Source organism: Salvelinus fontinalis, chromosome 38, assembly GCF_029448725.1.
Source record: "Salvelinus fontinalis isolate EN_2023a chromosome 38, ASM2944872v1, whole genome shotgun sequence".
Classification (NCBI taxonomy): Eukaryota; Metazoa; Chordata; class Actinopteri; order Salmoniformes; family Salmonidae; genus Salvelinus; species Salvelinus fontinalis.
Genome location: NC_074702.1, coordinates 3,788,557 through 3,813,101, shown reverse-complemented (window position 1 = coordinate 3,813,101; position 24,545 = coordinate 3,788,557). Strand labels below are relative to the sequence as shown.

Below are 24,545 nucleotides of genomic sequence, written 5' to 3'. Positions count from 1 at the left end.
CTCCTCTCCTTCTCGAGAGACAACACTCTGGTCACAACATGTAGCTACTCTCCTTCTCCTCCTAGAGAGACAACAACACTCTTGTCACAACATGTAGCTACTCTCCTTCTCCTCCTAGAGACAACACTCTGGTCACAACATGTAGCTACTCTCCTTCTCCTCCTAGAGAGACAACACTCTGGTCACAACATGTAGCTACTCTCCTTCTCCTCCTAGAGAGACAACACTCTGGTCACAACATGTAGCTACGCTCCTTCTCCTCCTAGAGAGACAACACTCTGGTCACAACATGTAGCTACTCTCCTTCTCCTCCTAGAGAGACAACAACACTCTGGTCACAACATGTATCTACTCTCCTTCTCCTAGAGAGACAACACTCTGGTCACAACATGTAGCTACTCTCCTTCTCCTCCTAGAGAGACAACACTCTGGTCACAACATGTAGCTACTCTCCTCCTCCTCCTAGAGAGACAACACTCTGGTCACAACATGTATCTACTCTCCTTCTCCTCCTAGAGAGACAACACTCTGGTCACAACATGTAGCTACTCTCCTTCTCCTCCTAGAGAGACAACAACACTCTGGTCACAACATGTAGCTCCTCTCCTTCTCGAGAGACAACACTCTGGTCACAACATGTAGCTACTCTCCTTCTCCTCCTAGAGAGACAACAACACTCTGGTCACAACATGTAGCTACTCTCCTTCCCCTCCTAGAGAGACAACACTCTGGACACAACATGTAGCTACTCTCCTTCTCCTCCTAGAGAGACAACACTCTGGTCACAACATGTAGCTACTCTCCTTCTCCTCCTAGAGAGACAACACTCTGGTCACAACATGTAGCTACTCTCCTTCTCCTCCTAGAGAGACAACACTCTGGTCACAACATGTAGCTACTCTCCTTCTCCTCCTAGAGAGACAACAACACTCTGGTCACAACATGTAGCTACTCTCCTTCTCCTCCTAGAGAGACAACAACACTCTGGTCACAACATGTAGCTACGCTCCTTCTCCTCCTAGAGAGACAACACTCTGGTCACAACATGTAGCTACTCTCCTTCTCGAGAGACAACAACACTCTGGTCACAACATGTATCTACTCTTCTTCTCCTCCTAGAGAGACAACACTCTGGTCACAACATGTAGCTACTCTCCTTCTCGAGAGACAACAACACTCTGGTCACAACATGTAGCTCCTCTCCTTCTCGAGAGACAACACTCTGGTCACAACATGTAGCTACTCTCCTTCTCGAGAGACAACAACACTCTGGTCACAACATGTATCTACTCTCCTTCTCCTCCTAGAGAGACAACACTCTGGTCACAACATGTAGCTACTCTCCTTCTCCTCCTAGAGAGACAACACTCTGGTCACAACATGTATCTACTCTCCTTCTCCTCCTAGAGAGACAACACTCTGGTCACAACATGTATCTACTCTCCTTCTCCTCCTAGAGAGACAACACTCTGGTCACAACATGTATCTACTCTCCTTCTCCTCCTAGAGAGACAACAACACACTGGGTCACAACATGTAGCTACTCTCCTTCTCCTCCTAGAGAGACAACACTCTGGTCACAACATGTAGCTACTCTCCTTCTCCTCCTAGAGAGACAACACTCTGGTCACAACATGTAGCTACTCTCCTTCTCCTCCTAGAGAGACAACAACACTCTGGTCACAACATGTATCTACTCTCCTTCTCCTCCTAGAGAGACAACACTCTGGTCACAACATGTAGCTACTCTCCTTCTCCTCCTAGAGAGACAACACACATCTACTCTCCTTCTCCTCCTAGAGAGACAACAACACTCTGGTCACAACATGTAGCTACGCTCCTTCTCCTCCTAGAGAGACAACAACACTCTGGTCACAACATGTAGCTACTCTCCTTCTCCTCCTAGAGAGACAACACTCTGGTCACAACATGTAGCTACTCTCCTTCTCCTCCTAGAGAGACAACAACACTCTGGTCACAACATGTATCTACTCTCCTTCTCCTCCTAGAGAGACAACAACACTCTGGTCACAACATGCAGCTACTCTCCTTCTCCTCCTAGAGAGACAACACTCTGGTCACAACATGTAGCTACTCTCCTTCTCCTAGAGAGACAACACTCTGGTCACAACATGTAGCTACGCTCCTTCTCCTCCTAGAGAGACAACACTCTGGTCACAACATGTAGCTACTCTCCTTCTCGAGAGACAACAACACTCTGGTCACAACATGTAGCTACTCTCCTTCTCCTCCTAGAGAGACAACACTCTGGACACAACATGTATCTACTCTCCTTCTCCTCCTAGAGAGACAACAACACTCTGGTCACAACATGTAGCTACTCTCCTTCTCCTCCTAGATAGACAACAACACTCTGGTCACAACATGTAGCTACTCTCCTCCTCCTAGAGAGACAACAACACTCTGGTCACAACATGTAGCTACGCTCCTTCTCCTCCTAGAGAGACAACACTCTGGTCACAACATGTAGCTCCTCTCCTTCTCGAGAGACAACACTCTGGTCACAACATGTAGCTCCTCTCCTTCTCGAGAGACAACACTCTGGTCACAACATGTAGCTACTCTCCTTCTCGAGAGACAACAACACTCTGGTCACAACATGTAGCTCCTCTCCTTCTCGAGAGACAACACTCTGGTCACAACATGTAGCTACTCTCCTTCTCCTCCTAGAGAGACAACAACACTCTTGTCACAACATGTAGCTACTCTCCTTCTCCTCCTAGAGACAACACTCTGGTCACAACATGTAGCTACTCTCCTTCTCCTCCTAGAGAGACAACACTCTGGTCACAACATGTAGCTACTCTCCTTCTCCTCCTAGAGAGACAACACTCTGGTCACAACATGTAGCTACGCTCCTTCTCCTCCTAGAGAGACAACACTCTGGTCACAACATGTAGCTACTCTCCTTCTCCTCCTAGAGAGACAACAACACTCTGGTCACAACATGTATCTACTCTCCTTCTCCTAGAGAGACAACACTCTGGTCACAACATGTAGCTACTCTCCTTCTCCTCCTAGAGAGACAACACTCTGGTCACAACATGTAGCTACTCTCCTCCTCCTCCTAGAGAGACAACACTCTGGTCACAACATGTATCTACTCTCCTTCTCCTCCTAGAGAGACAACACTCTGGTCACAACATGTAGCTACTCTCCTTCTCCTCCTAGAGAGACAACAACACTCTGGTCACAACATGTAGCTACTCTCCTTCTCCTCCTAGAGAGACAACACTCTGGTCACAACATGTAGCTACTCTCCTTCTCCTCCTAGAGAGACAACAACACTCTGGTCACAACATGTAGCTACTCTCCTTCTCCTCCTAGAGAGACAACACTCTGGTCACAACATGTAGCTACTCTCCTTCTCCTCCTAGAGAGACAACAACACTCTGGTCACAACATGTAGCTACTCTCCTTCTCCTCCTAGAGAGACAACACTCTGGTCACAACATGTAGCTACTCTCCTTCTCCTCCTAGATAGACAACACTCTGGTCACAACATGTAGCTACTCTCCTTCTCCTAGAGAGACAACACTCTGGTCACAACATGTAGCTACTCTCCTTCTCCTCCTAGAGAGACAACAACACTCTGGTCACCGACTGTTCCTATTCAAACCAGAACCTCTTCGAAGTGAGGAAAAACTGTCACGGTATCACCTTTGGGGAAACAGTTGTCTCTTTCTACATTTTATGATAGATATATTTTTAGATTGATTTGTTGCTCTGGTTGACTATGCAATAACTGGTGACAATATGATGAGGAACACACCAGACAGGAAGCCAAGAATAGTTCTTACACTCAGCATCTGTTTGCATTTCCTGTACTTGTCGCTCCTGTCGGACGCCTCTCTGCTGAAACCTTTGAGTTTCTCCTGGATGATGGCCTCCAGCATGGGGTCAGCAGAACCTGGACTCCCTGGGGGACAGACAGAACAGACCGTTACTAACCCATCAATAGGTTTAACATCAAGTTAAAGTGTTTTAGTGTTTTAGTTAAAGTGTTTTAGTTAACGCTTCCAAGTCTTGTCCTCTGGGATCAAATGCACATCTTGTCTGATGGAAGTATTATTTTGACCCCTAATTCAACTATGTTCAATAGATTTTAAATAAAAGATTTAGCATGTAAACCAGACCTGACAGGTTTACAACAAAGGAGGACATGTTTTAATTCCGGGTTTGTCACTGGTAGTAATATGTGAGGGGAATGTGTGTGTACCTGGAACAGAGATGTCTGGACTGACAGACAGAGGGACGGCCATGGCCTCAGCTGCTGGGTTCTTCCTCAGCTCCTAGACACAAACAATATGAAGACACATGTTGATGAGTGTGTGTGTGTGTGTGTGTGTGTGTGTGTGTGTGTGTGTGTGTGTGTGTGTGTGTGTGTGTGTGTGTGTGTGTGTGTGTGTGTGTGTGTGTGTGTCTGTGCATCCATGCCTGTGTGTGTGTGTGTGTGTGTATGTGTGTATATCACTCACCCCAGGTTGTTCAGAGAGCTTGACCACCTGTCTCTGCAGCCTCTGACACTCCTTGTACTTCTCCTTATAGTGTTCTGCAGCCATGTGCAGCCGGAGCTTCAGGTCCTCCACCTCTCTCTGCAGCTCAGCCACGGTGGCTGGGTCAGCACCTGCCTCATCCTCCACCTCTCTCTGCAGCTCAGCCACGGTGGCTGGGTCAGCCCCTGCCTCATCCTCCACCCTGCACACCTCAGACTTAGCCTGCTGCTCCCACAACACAACACACAGAGGGACAGTGATGGCCACCTCATGTTAACGTCAGACCTGTCAAATATTGGAGCAAGTAAACCTTGTCCGATCCAGAACAGGAGCTTAGTCACCAGTTATTTTTAGAGTGAGGTTACTTGATGTACCAGTACACTTCCTGGACAGGACACTAGTCTATCTCCTGTTTCTGTAGTGAGGCAGCTTGATGTACCAGTACACTTCCTGGACAGGACACTAGTCTATCTCCTGTTTCTGTAGTGAGGCAGCTTGATGTACCAGTACACTTCCTGGACAGGACACTAGTCTATCTCCTGTTACTGTAGTGAGGCAGCTTGATGTACCAGGACACCTCCTGGACAGGACACTAGTCTGTCAAATATATCAGCTGCACTTGATTTAGTTTGTCCAGTATAACGAGACAAATGGAATCGTCCCAAAAGTTCAATCTCCAAGCTAAATCGAGTGCAAACTAAGTATACATCCCAAATCCAAACAGCCCTATGGCTCCTGGTTAAAAGAAGAGCACTAAATAGGGAGCCATTTGGGACGCAGCCAAATGCATTGAAATCAAGCATCCTCCTTACCGCCTCCTGCTGGGCGTCATTCTTCATCTGTTTCACCAGGCACTCCAGACGGCTACACTGGGCCAGGGCCTCCTGCTTCCCCTGCTGCAGGGCGTCTGACTCCAGCCTCATGCGGTACAGGTCAGCCATGGTGCGGTCGCGGGCGCTGGACGCGTCCCTCAGTTCAGCAGACAACATGGAGGCCTGCTGCTGTTTGGCCTGAAGCTGCTCTTCCTTCTGACGAAGCTGTTCCTTCATGGCCTTCAGCTCACTCTGCACAGGGACACCAGGGGAGAAAGGTCAATAGATGCACAGTGACACCAGAGGAGAAAGGTCAATAGATACACAGGGACACCAGGGGAGAAAGGTCAATAGATGCACAGTGACACCAGGAGAGAAAGGTCAATAGATGCACAGGGACACCAGGGGAGAAAGGTCAATACATGCACATCTCTCTCTCTCACATACACACAGGTATGGATGAACAAATCATACTCGGAATTAACATTTGTTGTGAGTTCGAATCCCAAGTCTGCCCACTGCCATTGTGCCTTTGAGCAAGGACGGCTCCATGGGCGCTGCTCTGCGGTTTTGACGGTGTTGCCTCTAGTATGTGTGCGGTCCATATTCCCTACCACCTATATAGTGCACTGGTCCAAAGTAGGGATCTGAGAGGCTGCCATGATAAGATCATGATTCTTACCAAGGGGGAGGCCTGGGCCAAGACCTCCTTGTGTTGTTTCTCCTTCTCAGTGAGGCAGGAGCGGAGGCGTCCCACCTCCTCTTTGAACTGAGCGATGGTGTTCTCCTTGTTTACATCCACAGCCTTCAGCATCTGCAGCTCTGCACTCAGCTTGGTGTTCTCCAGCTCACGCTTCTTCAGGTGGATCTAGAACCGCAAACAAATATTTTAAAATAGCAAATCACATTACAATCAGAAAGAATCCAAACATTTCAAATGGTCACAGAAAGACGGACAATGTAGTGGGTTCGTATACAAAAGGAATCATGAAAAAGGGTAGCTATGTTTCCGCCTGGTGTTCCAGAGACACCCCTCTGTGCTATATTAAATCAGCATCCTTCATCAACATGTAGCCAGCAGCGTTTCTGACTCCTAAAATAAATGCAGCATAACCTTAATTACAACAGAGATTGAGGTGGGCTCGTTAAACTACCCTGCAGTCCCACTGTGTAACGCCACCAAAATGGCCCCCTATTCACTATGTAGTGCACTACTTTTGACCAGGGGTCATAGGGCTCTGGTCAAAAGAAGTGCACTATAAAGGGAATAGGGTGCCAATTGGGATACTAAATGAGATGCAGCTTTCACTAGTGCTGCCGTGGCAACAGCGTGCGTGTGTGTGTTCCACTCCTAGCTCCTGAGCTGTACACACCAGTCACCACCACCACTACTAAACTCCCCAGAAACAGCAGGCGAGAACCAGGCGGAAGAGGGCCGGAACAGACCATACCCTGTTCAGCCAGAACACTGTGGGATCCCACTGAGCAGGGAAACAGCAGCTATATACACTAATGGGATTATCTGGACTGAGAGAAGTGGTCAGATTATCTGGACTGAGAGAAGTAATCAGATTATCTGGACTGAGAGAAGTGGTCAGATTATCTGGACTGAGAGAAGTGGTCAGATTATCTGGATTGAGAGAAGTGGTCAGATTATCTGGACTGAGAGAAGTGGTCAGATTATTTCAGTGGCATGTTGAGTATAGTCTAAAATACATCTCTGGTATGATTCTAGTCATTTCCCCCCAAATTCTCAGTTTTTTCATAAATCCCGGTTGCAGGAAATCTGGAATTGTCCGAGCAGGATTTATGGAAAACCTGGGAATTTTTGAAAAGTAGTGTAATCTTGCAACCCTAGGTATGATCCTTCACAGCTAGTCACTTGACTCATAGTACACAAGCAGAGTGTGTGTGTGTGTGTGTGTGTGTGTGTGTGTGTGTGTGTGTGTGTGTGTGTGTGAGTGAGTGAGTGAGTGAGTGAGTGAGTGAGTGAGTGAGTGAGTGAGTGAGTGAGTGAGTGAGTGAGTGAGTGAGTGAGTGAGCGAGTGAGCGAGTGAGCGAGCGAGCGAGAGACCTTGTAGAGCTCCTTCTCATCCTTCTCATCCTTCAGGTGTGACTCCAGGCCGTCATTCTCCAGAGTCAGCTTCTTCACTCTGTCCTTCAGGCTGTCCAGCTCCGTCTCTTTCTGCAGGCCCTTCTGGGTGACTCTTATCAGGTCATCCTCCAACTGCAGGACCCTGGCTGTGGCCTCCTCCAGCCTTCTTTTCACCTCCTCTCTCTCCTCCTGCAGGGCCTGGCACGACACCTGCACCTCCTGGGGAGGGAGGGAGTTAGTAACTTGTACTTGTAAACTTAAAAATGTATGTTTTGTATCCCTTTTTACCCGGCAAACCAGAGAGCAGGAGACAAGTTGTGAGAACCTAAGAGACAGTGAGGTTCTCTTCTATCATCGACTAGTTTCCCTGAAGAATGTTGTTGGTTTGTCATTCCTAACGTTCAGATAGAAATACGTGACACAGAACAGACATGCTTCTCTGTCATGTAGATTAGAATAGGGAACCATGTCAGGTTTAAACAGGACATATATCTGCAACGTCTTCAATTGAATCACTTCCTGTCTCTAAAGCACAACAAGAACAAATCCTCAGTGCTGTGACAGACAGGCGGCTACTGGAGGAAATCCCAGCCATTTCCCAGCCAGTCCCGTCTGTGTCAAACACTGAGACACTGCCAGGCCTTTATGGATTCAAATCTCTCACACACACACACACACACACACACACACCCTGTAAATCCAACACTAACCGTGTGTCTGTGAGCTGAGGAGGAAAAACATAAATACTACTTTTGAGATGTAAAATCATCTGGCCACAAATCATCCATTTCAATCTGGCGTGTTATTGTTCTTTGAGGCTGGAAGGGAAGCTTGCTTTGTCGTAAGTACAGGCCTGCTCAACGACTGCTCCAAAAGGCATTGCAGCAGATTTGAATTTGTTTCTACTGTAAGTTTATGAGCCGAATTTTGGAATCATTTTTTTCGCAGCACATAAAAAAACATATAAAAAGTGTTGTCGTGAAATTAACAGCCACCAAATGTGTAATTCTGTTTTCATCTCAAAGCCATTTTCAAAACCAGCAACTTTATGGAACGGAATAGTTCTATGAGTTATCATTAACACAATGTCTTAAAGATACATGTCAAAGTATTAAATATCTGGAGTTGAACAGCGATCACACTCAAGATCATTACTGTCAACTTCTTTATTTATAATGGTTAGAGGTGGAACAATGGGACACTGAGAGACAGGCTAGAGGGAGACGTTTCAGGACAACTGCCACCAGGGTCGTGTTCAGTGTACACAGCACAGGGGGGAAAATGGTTTGGAAATGAGTGAGGTACAAACTGAACTTGACCAGTAAGAACACTCATTGTTGTCCGTATCAAAGGGTTTTGCTACGTTTTGCTCTACCTGTCAGCAGTTGTTCTCACCTGGGTCTCTCGTCTCAGTTGGGCAAACTTCTCTTTCTCCTGCTCACACTCTTTATGCAGTCTCCCCTTCTCCTCCTCCAGCTGCTCCTTCTCATTCTGCAGGAGGCTCATGGTCCGGACCAGCTCCTCCTTCTCTCTGTGGGCCTCCTCCATCTTTTGCTGCAGGGACAAAGAGAAAGCATTGAGGTGCGTGTGTGTATCGTTGCAGAGCCTGGTTCTCTCTCTCTGACGTACCTCCAGGTATCCGGTCCTGGTGGTCACCACCAGGATGTCCGAGTTGCACTCATCCTCCACGGTCAGCAGCTCGTCCTCTGAGGGGCTCTGAGCCCGGAACAGGAAAGGCGTGCTGGCCCCTCGGATCTCCCCCTTGTGGGTCACATAGCAGAACTGGTAGAACTCCCCATCATCGTTGGGCACGTAGTATCCTGAGGGAGGAACACAACAACCAACATCACAAACAGTCTAGGGGGTCATTCTGGGCGGGGCCTAGGTACCTAGGGTCATATCAGGTAGCAAGTAGCCTAGCGGTTAAGACTGTTGGGCCAGTAACAGAAAGGTTGCTGGTTTGAATCCTTAAGAAAGGCACTTCACTCTAATTGCCCCTGTATGGCGCTCTGAATAAGAGCGTCTGCTAAATGACTCAAATGTAAACGTCAGGCCTCTCAGAGTTGGGGAGCTGAACTATGAACCCCCCCCCCCATCTACATAATCATATTCATTGTGATGTAAAACATAAAACAAATGCTCAGGATCTCAGTTTCAACCTTTATCAGTCAGATCCCTTTTCTGGTCCCAGTCCAAGTCTACCTATTAATAAAGATCCCAATGAACACAATGAAAACGATCTTGTTAACACCAAAACAAGAAATCCCTTAATGGGTAGAGTTTGGTATTTTACTGTGTTGGTATAAAAGTCTTAACAGCTCTCGGAGGGGCCAGGCCTCTTGACTTGAGGTTAGAAAAAGTGTCAAAGTTGTATAAAACCACGGCGCAGTCAGTGGTCCCAAATCCCACCTTGAAACACCACGGCTCTGTGGATGGCAGTGCCCTCAGTGTGGTCCTCAGGAACAGGACACCACAAGAATGTGTAATAGTCCCTCGCTGTGCTCCATCCAACCTGCAACACAGAGGAGTGGGTGGGGACACAATGCACCACATCACACACAGGTTGTACCTAAAATGGCACCCTATTCACTACCTAGTGCACTACATCACACTACCTAGTGCACTACATCGTGTACTACGCACTACATAGGGAACAGGGTACCATTTGGGACATAAATACAGTAATAATTGAGCAAGTTGGTGGACAAAGAAACCACCCAAAGCTGTGAAACAGTATCCTGCCTACACATGACACAGTGGCATTGTAGCCACCCTGAAGAAGGCACAGCGATGGCGAAACGTTGCTGTTTTAACCAATAAACAACTCAGAGTTTATATAGAGAGTGTGTGACTATGTATTTTTATAGCTTACAGTTTATTCGCCGTTAGTCAGCACCTCTACACTAAATTATTTTCTCTGGTTGAACGCCAGCTCATGCTTTTTATTAGCCAATATGGAGCTACCACAATCTAGAGGAATGGTCCTATATGGTGTCGATATGGGTCACAATCATGAAACCCCTTTGCAATATAAAAACGTAAACACCACTTAGGCTAGGTTATGTGAAGGTTTTATATGTGAAAAGGGGGGATGGTTTCAACATTCCTATATTCCTGCGTGCCACGTGTCGTGTATGGCCTATAATGAGGCCCGGCCTCGTCAACATGCTCCGCTGCGGAACAGCGGCAACAGCTCACCTCAAACAGGAAGGGGAAAATAGGTGAAAATGTTATACATCAAAATGGAAACCAAGATGTAATTATATGCATTTTATGTGTTAACTGATGGCTGGTGAGGGGGAGTACAGAAAATACATCCAGAATGTCAGCCCAGGGTCATAAAACTGTCAAACGAAATCAAGATTACAGTGCTGCCTGGGGTTCCAGGTCTAGGCTACAGGCTCAGTGCTGCCTGGGATTCCAGGTCTAGGCTACAGGCTCAGTGCTGCCTGGGATTCCAGGTCGCGGTTACAGGCTCAGTGCTGCCTGGGGTTCCAGGTCTAGGCTACAGGCTCAGTGCTGCCTGGGGTTCCAGGTCTAGGCTACAGGCTCAGTGCTGCCTGGAGTTCCAGGTCTAGGCTACAGGCTCAGTGCTGCCTGGGATTCCAGGTCGCGGTTACAGGCTCAGTGCTGCCTGGGGTTCCAGGTCTCGGCTACAGGCTCAGTGCTGCCTGGGGTTCCAGGTCTAGGCTACAGGCTCAGTGCTGGCCTGGTTGGTCCAACTACGATATACACGACACCAAAACAAGCCTGGTCGGTCAAACTATGATACAGACAACACCAAAGCTTGAATCTAACCATTGAGACTTTATGTAAGTAAAAACAAAATCTCTCACAGTTTGTTTACATATGGTCAGCGTGAAGCAGCACGGTTACAACTTGACAGTATGTCTCACTCCTTACATCCGTCTGACCAGCTTGTTTTCCCCCACTACCGCATCATTGCTGTGTGTGTGTGTGTGTGTGTGTGTGTGTGTGTGTGTGTGTGTGTGTGTGTGTGTGTGTGTGTGTTACAAATGCTCCTGTGCTACGCTACAATGATGCCAGTGTTGTTGAGAGTACCCTGGGTAGTTGTCCCTGGGGGGCGTTCCCACTTCCAGCCGTAAAGAACAGGAAGTTATTAAAGCAGGCACATAGTTGGTGACTGTCATTACAGAATGAAGGAAGGCTAGTAGCAGTAGGCTTTACTGCAGTAACACTCATTAGTGGTGAGAGAGGTGAGAGTCAGGGGCTGAAGAGACTCTGAGGACTGGACTAAAGCACCTTTCACAGGCCCAGAGGGCCTAGTCTGCCCTGTAAGCATCCACATTTACAACCAGGAGAGGAGTGGATACAGCGTGCATACATGGGTCTAATCATGCTGGAAACGTAGATTTAATCCAATAGGTCTATTGGTGGGATAGGTTGGTATAACAATAGCGTGCACAAAGTGAGAATCTTGAGTTCCCAAAACAGACCAAAGCCATTTAGCTGATCCAAGAGCTAAGCTAATTATACCCTTTAAACATGCAAAACACATTCTTAACAAAAAACATTATGCCAACATGCTTAAAATACTTCCCATAAAACCCACCACGTAATGCCAGCCCACTGTTCTTCAGCAGGTTGCAAGTTAGGGACTAGTAGCTAGCACAGTACACTGCAGGTTAGGGACTAGTAGCTAGCATAGTACACTGCAGGTTAGGAACTAGTAGCTAGCGTAGTACACTGCAGGTTAGAACTAGTAGCTAGCATAGTACACTGCAGGTTAGGGACTAGTAGCTAGCACAGTACACTGCAGGTTAGGGACTAGTAGCTAGCACAGTACACTGCAGGTTAGGGACTAGTAGCTGGACTAGTAGCTAGCATAGTACACTGCAGGTTAGGAACTAGTAGCTAGCATAGTACGCTGCAGGTTAGGAACTAGTAGCTAGCATAGTACGCTGCAGGTTAGGAACTAGTAGCTAGCATAGTACGCTGCAGGTTAGGGACTAGTAGCTAGCATAGTACACTGCAGGTTAGGGACTAGTAGCTGGACTAGTAGCTAGCATAGTACACTGCAGGTTAGGAACTAGTAGCTAGCATAGTACACTGCAGGTTAGGGACTAGTAGCTGGACTAGTAGCTAGCATAGTACACTGCAGGTTAGGAACTAGTAGCTAGCATAGTACACTGCAGGTTAGGGACTAGTAGCTAGCATAGTACGCTGCAGGTTAGGGACTAGTAGCTAGCATAGTACACTGCAGGTTAGGGACTAGTAGCTAGCACAGTACACTGCAGGTTAGGGACTAGTAGCTAGCATAGTACGCTGCAGGTTAGGAACTAGTAGCTAGCATAGTACGCTGCAGGTTAGGAACTAGTAGCTAGCATAGTACGCTGCAGGTTAGGGACTAGTAGCTAGCATAGTACACTGCAGGTTAGGGACTAGTAGCTGGACTAGTAGCTAGCATAGTACACTGCAGGTTAGGAACTAGTAGCTAGCATAGTACACTGCAGGTTAGGGACTAGTAGCTGGACTAGTAGCTAGCATAGTACACTGCAGGTTAGGAACTAGTAGCTAGCATAGTACACTGCAGGTTAGGGACTAGTAGCTAGCATAGTACGCTGCAGGTTAGGGACTAGTAGCTAGCATAGTACACTGCAGGTTAGGGACCAGTAGCTGGACTAGTAGCTAGCATAGTACACTGCAGGTTAGGAACTAGTAGCTAGCATAGTACACTGCAGGTTAGGTACTAGTAGCTAGCATAGTACACTGCAGGTTAGGGACTAGTAGCTAGCATAGTACGCTGCAGGTTAGGGACTAGTAGCTAGCATAGTACGCTGCAGGTTAGGGACTAGTAGCTAGCATAGTACACTGCAGGTTAGGGACTAGTAGCTAGCATAGTACACTGCAGGTTAGGGACTAGTAGCTAGCACAGTACACTGCAGGTTAGGGACTAGTAGCTAGCACAGTACACTGCAGGTTAGGGACTAGTAGCTAGCATAGTACACTGCAGGTTAGGAACTAGTAGCTAGCGTAGTACACTGCAGGTTAGGAACTAGTAGCTAGCATAGTACACTGCAGGTTAGGGACTAGTAGCTAGCACAGTACACTGCAGGTTAGGGACTAGTAGCTAGCGTAGTACACTGCAGGTTAGGGACTAGTAGCTAGCATAGTACACTGCAGGTTAGGGACTAGTAGCTAGCATAGTACACTGCAGGTTAGGGACTAGTAGCTAGCATAGTACCCTGCAGGTTACGGACTAGTAGCTACCATAGTAAGCTGCTGCAACAGTTGAAGGCCTTCTTGTTTGCCATGTTTGTTAGCATATAGCCTAGTCCGAGGCAGGAACCCATCTCCTGTTTCTGTCGCATGGGGCGACGCGGTGGAAGACCAAACAGGTAGGACAAGTGGATAATGAATCAGGCAGGGGGGCTGTGCTCTACGACAGGATAATTATAAAGGCTGTGTTTGCCTGTCCTGGCACTCCTCTATCACGGTTTGTGTGTGTGTGTGCGCTCAACCGTTCCAACATCAAAGAGCCATAGACAGATAGAAGACACGGTGCTGCCTAACAAGAGTCTGTCAGTGTCTGTCCCCCACTGCTCTGCTGCCGATGCTAAATAAATGGTTGGATGAAATGTTTTGTTTATCTTGGCGAGTGGCACCGCGCTATTATGACATTTGTTGTACACGACTATTGGTTTGGATAGCCTAGGTACATGTTCAAATGTTCTGCAAACCAACCATTCCAGTGTTATTTTTTTTACTTGCTATATTGTATTTACTTCGCCACCATGGCCTTTTTATATATTTATTTATTTATTTATATATATATTTTGTTTGCCTTCACCTCCCTTATCTCACCTCACTTGCTCATATTGTATATAGACTTATTTTCACTGTATTATTGACTGTATGTTTGTTTTACGCCATGTGTAACTATGTGTTGTTGTATGTGTCGAACTGCTTTGCTTTATCTTGGCCAGGTCGCAATTGTAAATGAGAACGTGTTCTCAATTTGCCTACCTGGTTAAATAAAGGTGAAATAAAAAAATAAATAAAAATGTTCAAATGTTCTGATAAACTAGGTTAAACCATGGAAAAGCAACCTTTCAGTTAGTGGCCCAGCGCTCTAACCGCTAGGAAACCTGCCACCCTACACACCCAGTATAGTTTTAACACCCTATTGCTCTTGCTCTACCCTATCATGACTTATCAGATCAGTGCAGATGAAGAGTAAAAGACAAGGATAGGAAACCATATCAGGCTGAAAGATAAAGACAAAATGTTTATCGGAGTTCATCCGTTATGAGGCGATAGCAGCTCCAAGTCACTAGGGGGCGATAGCACCTTACAGGCTGATGTATTGGACCCAGCTGTGAAGCAGCACCACACAGCACAGCTCTGGGGACAGTGAGTGAAGTAGAATTTGATAATAATAATCTGTGTTTTGGTATGAGGCCTTAATCAAGGTTTAAAAAATAAAATGAGCGTTTTTATCTACTTTCACTGTCCTCCAAGAGTTGCTGGATTTCCTCTTCACTTCAGTTTGGTCCTCAAGTTAGGTAGCAGCAGTGTTCTTCCCTTCCCACAGTGAGAGAGTGAGTCATGGTCCAGGTATCTGTCCTCCTGTGAGTGCTGCCTGGAGCTCAGCTTGGCACCCCAGCCTCCTGTCTGTCAACACGCCCGGGAACATTTACATGATTTATGTTCCACACTGCTCTGCTTTTTCCACCTTGGTGAATTAGCGTGTTTGGGGTTTGGGAGAACTTGCACCACTGCTGCAGTTGGGTGCTGTGGTATGACATCGCCATCAGACAACACTCCAATCAAATCCCCGACTCCAATATTTCAAACAAATTCCCAGATGTTCCCTGATCCTCCCCCTTGTGTCGGACTCTGCGTTCCAAATGACACACTATCCCCTACATTGCGCTATAAAGTAGTGCCCTATATAGGGAACAGCGTGCCATTTGGGCCAGTCGCAGACCCAATATAACAACAAGACTGACTGGAGTTTGGCCTCCTCTCTACCATGCTACACTTCACACAGAAGATTAAACAGCAGGTTCATGTTTAAAAGAAACTTGTGTTGTGCTTTTATGGAGCCAGTTTATGGTTATGGTTTAAACTCAAACTTAATCATTTTATCCGTTCAATTAGATATAATTATATGACACTGAAAGTCACTTTTTACTGAAGGCTTCTGCCATACGCTCTGATAAAAAAAACAAATTCTGCAGTGCCATAAAAGTACAGAGAAACAGAAGCAATCGTGTGTGTGTGTGTGTGTGTGTGTGTGTGTGTGTGTTCATTGAACTGCATTCAATCCAGCCCACATAGAGAGAAAACAGAAACAGACTGCTGCTTTGATCTGATGAGATGTGAGCCCAGACATACAGACCACCTCTCATCATTTCCACATCTCCTTTATAGTAGCATTCCTGCTGCTGGTCTACTGCTGGAGGAAGCCCTCGCCCCAGCTCCACTCTGCCCACCATCTTTCACTACAGAAGTGTCTCAAATCAATAACTGCCAGTGCATTGGATTTAATGTGCTCCTATAACCAGATCCATCTGGGACACGCCAGTCTGCAGAGCAGGACAAAAAGACCCCCCCCCCCTCCCTTCCCTTCCGCTCTGCCAACCTCACTTTTCATACTGAGAGTACAGCTGCGCTCAAACACATTGGTTACAGGACATGGTTTACCTTACTTTAAAAAACACATACTTTTTGTTTTACATAAGTAAAGCAAAACCTCTCTCAGATAAACCAGGAGTCTTGAGAGTTCAGTTAAGTACTAAATGGCACCCTATATAGTGCACTATTGTTTACCAGAGCCATATGGAAATTGACCAAAAGTAGTGCCCTATAAAAGGGGATAGGTAACTATTAGGGACACACAACAATTCTAATATGCTTGCTCACAGCGAGTGGATTGGGCCAGATAGGAATTATAGGTCAGTAGGTGTCCAGGTTCCACTCTAGAAATGTAATCAAATCTGGAAGACAGATGCCCTTGGTCCTTTATAATAGAATTGACCTGTTATGGGCAGATGAATCAGCAACATGACATTATTATTCTACACAGTGTGGCCAGGGGTACTTCCTGCTTACAGGCTTCAACGATAACACGATGACCATAACTGACCAGACTAATATTATGGAACACATTGGGAACTAGCCTGGACCCAGATCTGTTCGTGCTCTTGCCAACTCCATCGCTGTGGAAAAATGTTTGGCGTGACAAGGTGTTGGCATGATAGCATAAACACAATGGCACTCAGGCCAATTGGGAGGAGCTAAATAATGGCAGATTTGGAATTGTGTTTGATTTCTATAAGCTGAAAGTAACCCTGTGTGGTGTACGCTATATTACTGCGTCCACCTTAAAAGAGACGCATGGGAGAGTAAGGAGAGAGGACGGACTCACCTTGAATATGCCAACCCAGTCCTTCTGGTGTGGTTTGATGAACTGGGTGAGAGTGTAGTGACACTCTAGAGCGGCGTGGGGCAGGTAGCTCTTCCCCACGTTCTGGAAGATGACGTGTGCAAAGTTTGACGTGTCCATGGCACTGCCTACTGATGTCCCGTCCAGGAAGAGAGCCATCGGTCACTCAGCACAGGCTGCATGGGAAGAGGAGGAGGACAACAGAGAGGCATGGGTCACTCAGCACAGGAAGAGAAGGACAACAGAAGTCCTCTATTCCAAAAAAGGAACGGTGACAGCATCTTCTACAAATAACTGCAACAAGGTTTTCAATTCATGGTGTTCTGTTTTTCCTTTTTTTAAGCTGAGACGTTTCAACCGTATGTCTTCTTTTAAAGTGTCTTAATATTTCTAAACAAAGCTCAGTCTCCAGAAGGGCAGATGACAGTGGGCCTATTAGTCCGGTACATTCAGTTACGGCTCATTAGTCTGTCATAAAGATATTCATCTCTAGTAGCTGTCTGATAGGCTCATCCCGGACCAGAAATGCCGTCATCAATCTTGTCCATATAGTTGTTGCCGTGGCGTACTATTGCTGCCGCGGTGAATATGACTACTACTGTTGTTGCCGCGGTGAATATGACTACTACTGTTGTTGCCGCGGTGAATATGACTACTACTGTTGTTGCCGAGGTGAATATGACTACCCTTCCGGCGCCGACAGATGGCCACCTCGCTTCGCGTTCCTAGGAAACTATGCAGTATTTTGTTTTTTTACGTGTTATTTCTTACACTGGTACCCCAGGTAATCTTAGGTTTTATTACATACAGTCGGGAGGAACTACTGAATATAAGAGCAACGTCAACTCACCATCATAACGACCAGGAATATGACTGTCCCGAAGCAAATCCTGTGTTTTGCCTTCCACCTAGGACAATGGATCTGATCACAGCTGGCGAACCTAAACAACGTCGCCGTAAAAGGGGCAAACGAAGCGGTCTTCTGGTCAGGCTCCGGAGACGGGCACATCGCGACCCACTTCCTAGCATACTACTCGCCAATGTCCAGTCTCTTGACAACAAGGTTGATGAAATCCGAGCAAGGGTTGCCTTCCAGAGAGACATCAGAGACTGTAAAGTTCTTTGCTTCACGGAAACATGGCTCACTCGAGAGACGCTATCGGAGTCAGTGCAGCCAGCTGGTTTCTTCACGCATCGCACCGACAGAAACAAGCATCATTCTGGTAAGAAGAGGGGCGGGGGGGTATGCCTTATGATTAACGAGACATGGTGTGATCATAACAACATACAGGAACTCAAGTCCTTCTGTTCACCTGATTTAGAATTCCTCACAATCAAATGTCGACCGCATTATCTACCAAGGGAATTCTCTTAGATTATAATCACAGCCGTATATATTCCCCCCGAAGCAGACACATCGATGGCCCTGAACGAACTTTATCTGACTCTATGTAAACTGGAAACCACATATCCTGAGGCTGCATTCATTGTAGCTGGGGATTTTAACAAGGCTAATCTGAAAACAAGACTCCCTAAATTCTATCAGCATATCGATTGCGCAACCAGGGCTGGTAAAATCCTGGATCATTGTTATTCTAACTTCCGCGACGCATATAAGGCCCTCCCCCGCCCTCCTTTCGGAAAAGCTGACCACGACTCCATTTTGTTGCTTCCAGCCTACAGACAGAAACTGAAACAAGAAGCTCCCGCGCTCAGGTCTGTTCAACGCTGGTCCAACCAATCTGATTCCACGCTGCTTCAAGATTGCTTCGATCACGTGGATTGGGATATGTTCCGCATTGCGTCCAACAACAACATTGACGAATACGCTGATTCGGTGAGCGAGTTCATTAGAAAGTGCATCTGCGATGTCGTACCCACAGCAACTATAAAAACATTCCCAAACCAGAAACCGTGGATTGATGGCAGCATTCGCGCAAAACTGAAAGCGCGAACCACTGCTTTTAACCAGGGCAAGGTGACCGGAAACATGACCGAATACAAACAGTGTAGCTATTCCCTCCGCAAGGCAATCAAACAAGCTAAGCGTCAGTATAGAGACAAAGTAGAGTTGCAATTCAACGGCTCAGACACAAGAGGTATGTGGCAGGGTCTACAGTCAATCACGGATTACAAAAAGAAAACCAGCCCTGTCGCGGACCAGGATGTCTTGCTCCCAGACAGACTTAATAACTGCTTTGCTCGCTTTGAGGACAATACAGTGCCACTGACACGGCCCGCTACCAAAACCTGCGGACTCTCCTTCACTGCAGCCGACGTGAGAAAAACATTTAAACGTGTTAACCCTCGCAAGGCTGCAGGCCCAGACGGCATACCCAGCCGCGTCCTCAAGAGCATGCGCAGACCAGCTGGCTGGTGTGTTTACGGACATATTCAATCAATCCTTATCCCAGTCTGCTGTTCCCACATGCTTCAAGAGGGCCACCATTGTTCCTGTTCCCAAGAAAGCTAAGGTAACTGAGCTAAACGACTACCGCCCCGTAGCACTCACTTCCGTCATCATGAAGTGCTTTGAGAGACTAGTCAAGGACCATATCACCTCCACCCTACCTGACACCCTAGACCCACTCCAATTTGCTTACTAACATTGAGTGGCTGCTGCCAACATACTGACTCAACTCCAGCTCACTTTAATAATGGAAATTGATCAAAAATGTATCACTAGCCACTTTAAACAATGCATATGTATATACTGTCCTCTATATCATCTACTGCATCTTGCCATCTTTATGTAATACATGTATCACTAGCCACTTTAAACTATGCCACTTTTATGTTTACATACCCTACATTACTAATCTCATATGTATATACTGTACTCGATACCATCTACTGCATCTTGCCTATGCCGTTCTGTACCATCACTTATTCGTATATCTTTATGTACATATTCTTTATCCCTTTACACTTGTGTGTATAAGGTAGTAGTTGTGGAACTGTTAGGTTAGATTACTCGTTGGATATTACTGCATTGTCAGAACTAGAAGCACAAGCATTTCGCTACACTCGCATTAACATCTGCTAACCATGCGTATGTGACAAATAGAATTTGATTTGATTTGATTACTGTTGTTGCCGTGGTGTGCATGACTATGACACGCTCATCATCCCTGACTAGAGTTGACAAGGGTTGGTCTGTTACGGTCTGTTCCCCAGCTCTTCACTAGACTATGAAGTCAATGACTGAACAAGCAGAAAGTTTAACATAACATCATAAGTCGATCTGGATAAGAGTGTCTGCTTAGTCACTAAAATGTCAAATGTAATCTAAATGTACCAACAACAAAGGTCTTATCTAAAAATGCAAATCAAATTGGTTAGGACGGTGTTCTTCCTGTGTTTAGCTTTGCAGTGTGGTTGGTTCACACAAAGCAGCAAGGATACCATTTCATTCAGACTGTTCTTATTTAGTAATCCAGATACGGCCTCCAGTTGTTTCATCCGCTGAGACCTCTGAGGAAAGAACCAAACTAAAGGTTGTCGGTATATTTAGACAAAGGACTTGATCAGCGACCACAGTGAGAGAACATTTAATGTCCAAATGCTATTCCCCATATAGTGAACTATAAAGGGTATAGATTTAGTCTGGCATACTGTCGCCTAAATGTGCTGATGTATTCCTCTGGCCACAACATCTGTCAGCATTTTCCCTGAAACAAGATAAGATATTCTACATTCCACACTGTTGCAATGAGAAAGAAGTTAACAGTCAAAGGACTGCAAAAATGCTGTCCACGATCTCATTCTCAACAGATAAAAGTTATATCACTGAAGTCTAGCTAAAAGTCTTATAAAGGCATGTAGGCTTTTTTATTTTATTTAACTAGGCGAGTCACTTAAGAACAAATTCTAATTTACAATGATGGCCAACCAAGACCAAAACACCTCATTCGGGGACTGAGATTGGGATAAAAATGTTTTGGAGAAGAAAAAAAACATCCATCATGACAACAGAGACACCACAACACTACATAAAGAGACCTAAAGATCAAACAAGATGAGCAGGAACTTCCAGTCTCTCTGTTCAGTCACAATGACGTGTTCAGGAAAATGGTGCACATGAGAAGTATCTAAGACAACATTGGTAAATAGAGAAAGAAAACACAGACCAGAGGTTGTAATCTAAACAAAACACACCAATAACACACACCACTTATTCTCATACTAAATAATGTCTAAAAACAGACTCGTACTAAAACATTTCCAAATTATACAATTCATCATTGCCAGACAATAGCAGAGCATTGTTCGACATGCCAAATGTATGTGACCTAAAAATATATATATACTTAAAATTATACATTTATTATATGGATTGTGATGCGTGACATGAACCTACCTAGTTTGATTTTACAGGTTGATAGCATCTTTATCTGAACTGTTGACAACCCCGTGCGTGTGTCGGTAAGTGTGTCAGTGAGTGTGTCAGAGCCAAATGAATCACACAATGATGTAACTTTAGGGCTAGCTGACGTTAGTTAATGTAATGCCATTATATAATTAACTGAGCAAGTATCATATGGCTTCCAGACATAAATATAGCCATGTGGCAAAACAAAGAAAAAGGCCTCGCTAAATCGTGTAGTTAAACTAGCATCCTGCTGCAAAGTGCCTGTTGAGGCTAGTAATCTATCTAACATATTGTTAGCGAACTCATTAAAGATAGCCTAGCTCGCTTGTTCCTATAGCTAACTAGCTTTAACAGAGATTGATGACTATTCTCGAAAGCGTGATACGGGGCAAAGACTAAAGCCAATCTTGTACTATGTCCTCCCAAGATAGCGTGAGTTGTCCGTCCACCCACTAGCTAGCTAGCTGTTTGCTGCCCTGACTTTGTCAGGGACCCTTTGGTTTGGCTAGTTAGCAAGCCAGTTAGTTCGTTAGCTAGCATATCAAGTTACCAGGACAAGACGAATACATTTTTCAATAGTTGTTCTCTTTTATCGACAAGAGCGCATAAGATGATAACATACCCATTTGCCATGCTGAAGAGTAGAGGAAAACCAAAGATATTCGTCAAAACTGTTATTGACGCAGTTGCTCGATGTTAAACGCAATCCCCGTCTTCTCTTCCTGGAATAGAATAACAACATTAGCTACATCACTTCCGGAAAAATACGGTTATTTGTCATGTGGGAATTCCAAACTTGTTACAATGTAACAAATTGTTAACAACGTGTTGCTAACTATCTGAAAATAATGAATGGTACAATGAATAGATATTTGACACACTTTCTGTTACAGGAATGAAACTCTGAAATTTGAGTAGGACCCTTCAAAATGGTAGATGCTAATATATTTGGGCCATTTAAAAAAAATACGTTATTTAACTAGGCAAGTCAGTTAAGAACAAATTCTTATTTACAATGACGCCTAGGAACAGTGGGTTAACTGCCTTGTTCAGGGGCAGAACGACAGATTTTATATTTATTTTTAACTGTAACCTTTATTGAACTAGGTGTAACAGTATAACTTTAAACCGTGCCCTCGCCCCGACACGGCCGCGAACCAGGGACCTTCTGCACACATCAACAACAGTCACCCACGAAGCGTCGTTACCCATCGCTCCACAAAAGCCGCGGCCCTTGCAGAGCAAGGGGCAACACTACTTCTAGGTTTCAGAGCAAGTGACGTAACTGATTGAAACGCTAGTAGCGTGTACCCGCTAACTGGCTAGCCATTTCACATCCGTTACATAGGCAAGTCAGGTAAAAACAGATTATTTTTTACAATGACAGCCTACCACGGCCAAAGCCAGATGACGCTGGGCCAATTGCGCGCCACCCTATGGCACTCCCAATCACGGCCGGATGTGATACAGCCTAGATTCGAACCAGGTAGTGTCTTAGACCGCTGCGCCACTCAGGAGCCCACAGTTGTCAGGCAATCAGCCTTCAGGGCTAGAACCATGTTTATAACAGACCTTATACCAGGGGTATGACAAAACATGTATTTTTACTGCTCTAATGACGTTGGTAACTAGATAAAAATAAATAACAATTTAGCACCTGCTTTGCATCTTGCATAAGAACAGCCCTTAGCCGTGGTATATTGGCCATATACCACACCCCCTCGGGCCTTATTGCTTAAATAACCTCCTATTCCCCATCCCCATCGGATGTTCTTCAAATTCCTCCCATAAGATAATGTTCCATAATATAACTGTTCCAACATCAGATACTGCTCCCCATAATATTCCGCTACCCCAGATACTGTTCTTTCATAATATAATTTTACTCGATCAGACTTGATATAGTTATGGGGGCTTGACATATTTAGAGAAATCCTGACGGCCAAAGCCTGTATGTAACATGATCGTCGTATTATGATACAGTACAGTATGCCCCCTTTGCCGTTATTATATAGTTTATTTCAAATCAAATTTGTATTAGTCACATACACGCGTTTAGCAGATGTTATAGCGGGTGTGGCGAAATACTTGTATTTGCTGATAACGTTAGGTTTCTTTATGGTTGAGCTATTGAAAACGCGTTTCCACCGCCTGAGCAGACCATTGAAATGGTATTATTAACTTCTGATTGTGCATTTCAGTGCTAGATGTTTGAAATCAGCCATGTCCTTCAAGTTCATGCATTTCAGATGTCCCGCCCCCACTGTTTCTCGTCGCATATAAACCCGGGTAAGCGGCTTTGCGATTGGACAGAAAACGTGTCATTTTACAACCCACCTAATTATGTCACGCTGAATCCGTGGTCAGAAAGGAAAGAAGCATGGCCGCTGTTTTAAGGGGGGCTCGGAACCTATGGGGAAGGAGCCTCAAACATGTTGACTTTACTTTGGGTAAGGAGTTTAAAGATATAACAAAAATATGTCTACCATCAATGTTTAGGACCTGTTTGATGGCCGTTTCCGTCTATGACACCGCTGCGTGCAAAATCAACGTTGAACAAAAGTTGATTAGCATTGGCTATTGTGGCTTGCTCACTTCTGCTAACGTTAGTTAGTTTGCAGAAATAGCTAGCTAGCTAAAGTCATGGGACGTTGGTTGATCGAAACATTTGTTGTTTATCAGGACGACCGATAGCCAACACCAGCAAATGTTCTAATCAAAGGTGTGTCAGTGTGCATCTCGCACAAGTAACAAGCTGAGGGTCAAGTCAAATCCCACAGCTCTTGTCACCAAGTCAGTTATTAGCCAAGCGAGTTTTTATTGAATAGGGTGATTGTTTGCACAAATATTGTCAATTATAATGCCACACCTTCTGTATATGTATGCTGTACAGTACGCGTGTTTGTTATAGACTCTTCCGTGTTTCTAGTAATAGCTTTTAGCTCAGTGGTTCACAACCTTTTCCAGTTACTGTATTTTGCTCATCCCGGGGGTACCCCTGAAGTCCCCCATGTGCCTTTTACCAATAGGCCAATTACCCCCAGGGGTCCTAGTACCCCCAGGTTGGGAACCAGTGCTTCAGCTTATCAACCAGCTCCCATGCACAATGGAAGGAAAGGAAAAGCGGGTGAGTGAGGCCAGTACAGATCATTGAGATGTAGCCCATCTATAGCTAGTCTGTTCTGCTGCATGTTTGTATTACATCTATTCTCATACCAGGGCTGTGCCCCTACTGTCCTCAAGGTAGTTCAACCCTTACCTTGATAACCCAGCCTACTGTCCTCGCCGGTAGTTCAACTCTTACCTTGATAACCCAGCCTACTGTCCTCGCCGGTAG

The 24,545-nt window shown here is 45.6% G+C and overlaps 1 protein-coding gene across 2 annotated transcripts in view; it reads right to left on the bottom strand.

Moving 5' to 3' along the window:
* Positions 1-21,950, bottom strand: part of LOC129837908 (tax1-binding protein 1 homolog B-like) — a 41,320-nt gene extending 19,370 nt beyond the window's left edge. For both annotated transcript variants that reach the window (XM_055904430.1, XM_055904431.1), the window contains exons 1-11: positions 21,831-21,950; positions 16,819-17,012; positions 9,834-9,936; positions 9,054-9,244; positions 8,820-8,978; positions 7,404-7,643; positions 6,012-6,197; positions 5,330-5,581; positions 4,500-4,742; positions 4,241-4,313; positions 3,822-3,940 (exon numbers count right to left, since the gene is read on the bottom strand). In XM_055904430.1, coding sequence (XP_055760405.1) covers positions 3,822-3,940; positions 4,241-4,313; positions 4,500-4,742; positions 5,330-5,581; positions 6,012-6,197; positions 7,404-7,643; positions 8,820-8,978; positions 9,054-9,244; positions 9,834-9,936; positions 16,819-16,995 — 1,743 coding nt within the window. In that variant the 5' untranslated portion in view covers positions 16,996-17,012; positions 21,831-21,950. The remainder of the gene's footprint in view (positions 1-3,821; positions 3,941-4,240; positions 4,314-4,499; positions 4,743-5,329; positions 5,582-6,011; positions 6,198-7,403; positions 7,644-8,819; positions 8,979-9,053; positions 9,245-9,833; positions 9,937-16,818; positions 17,013-21,830) is intronic.
* Between the last annotated feature and the right edge of the window lie 2,595 nt (positions 21,951-24,545).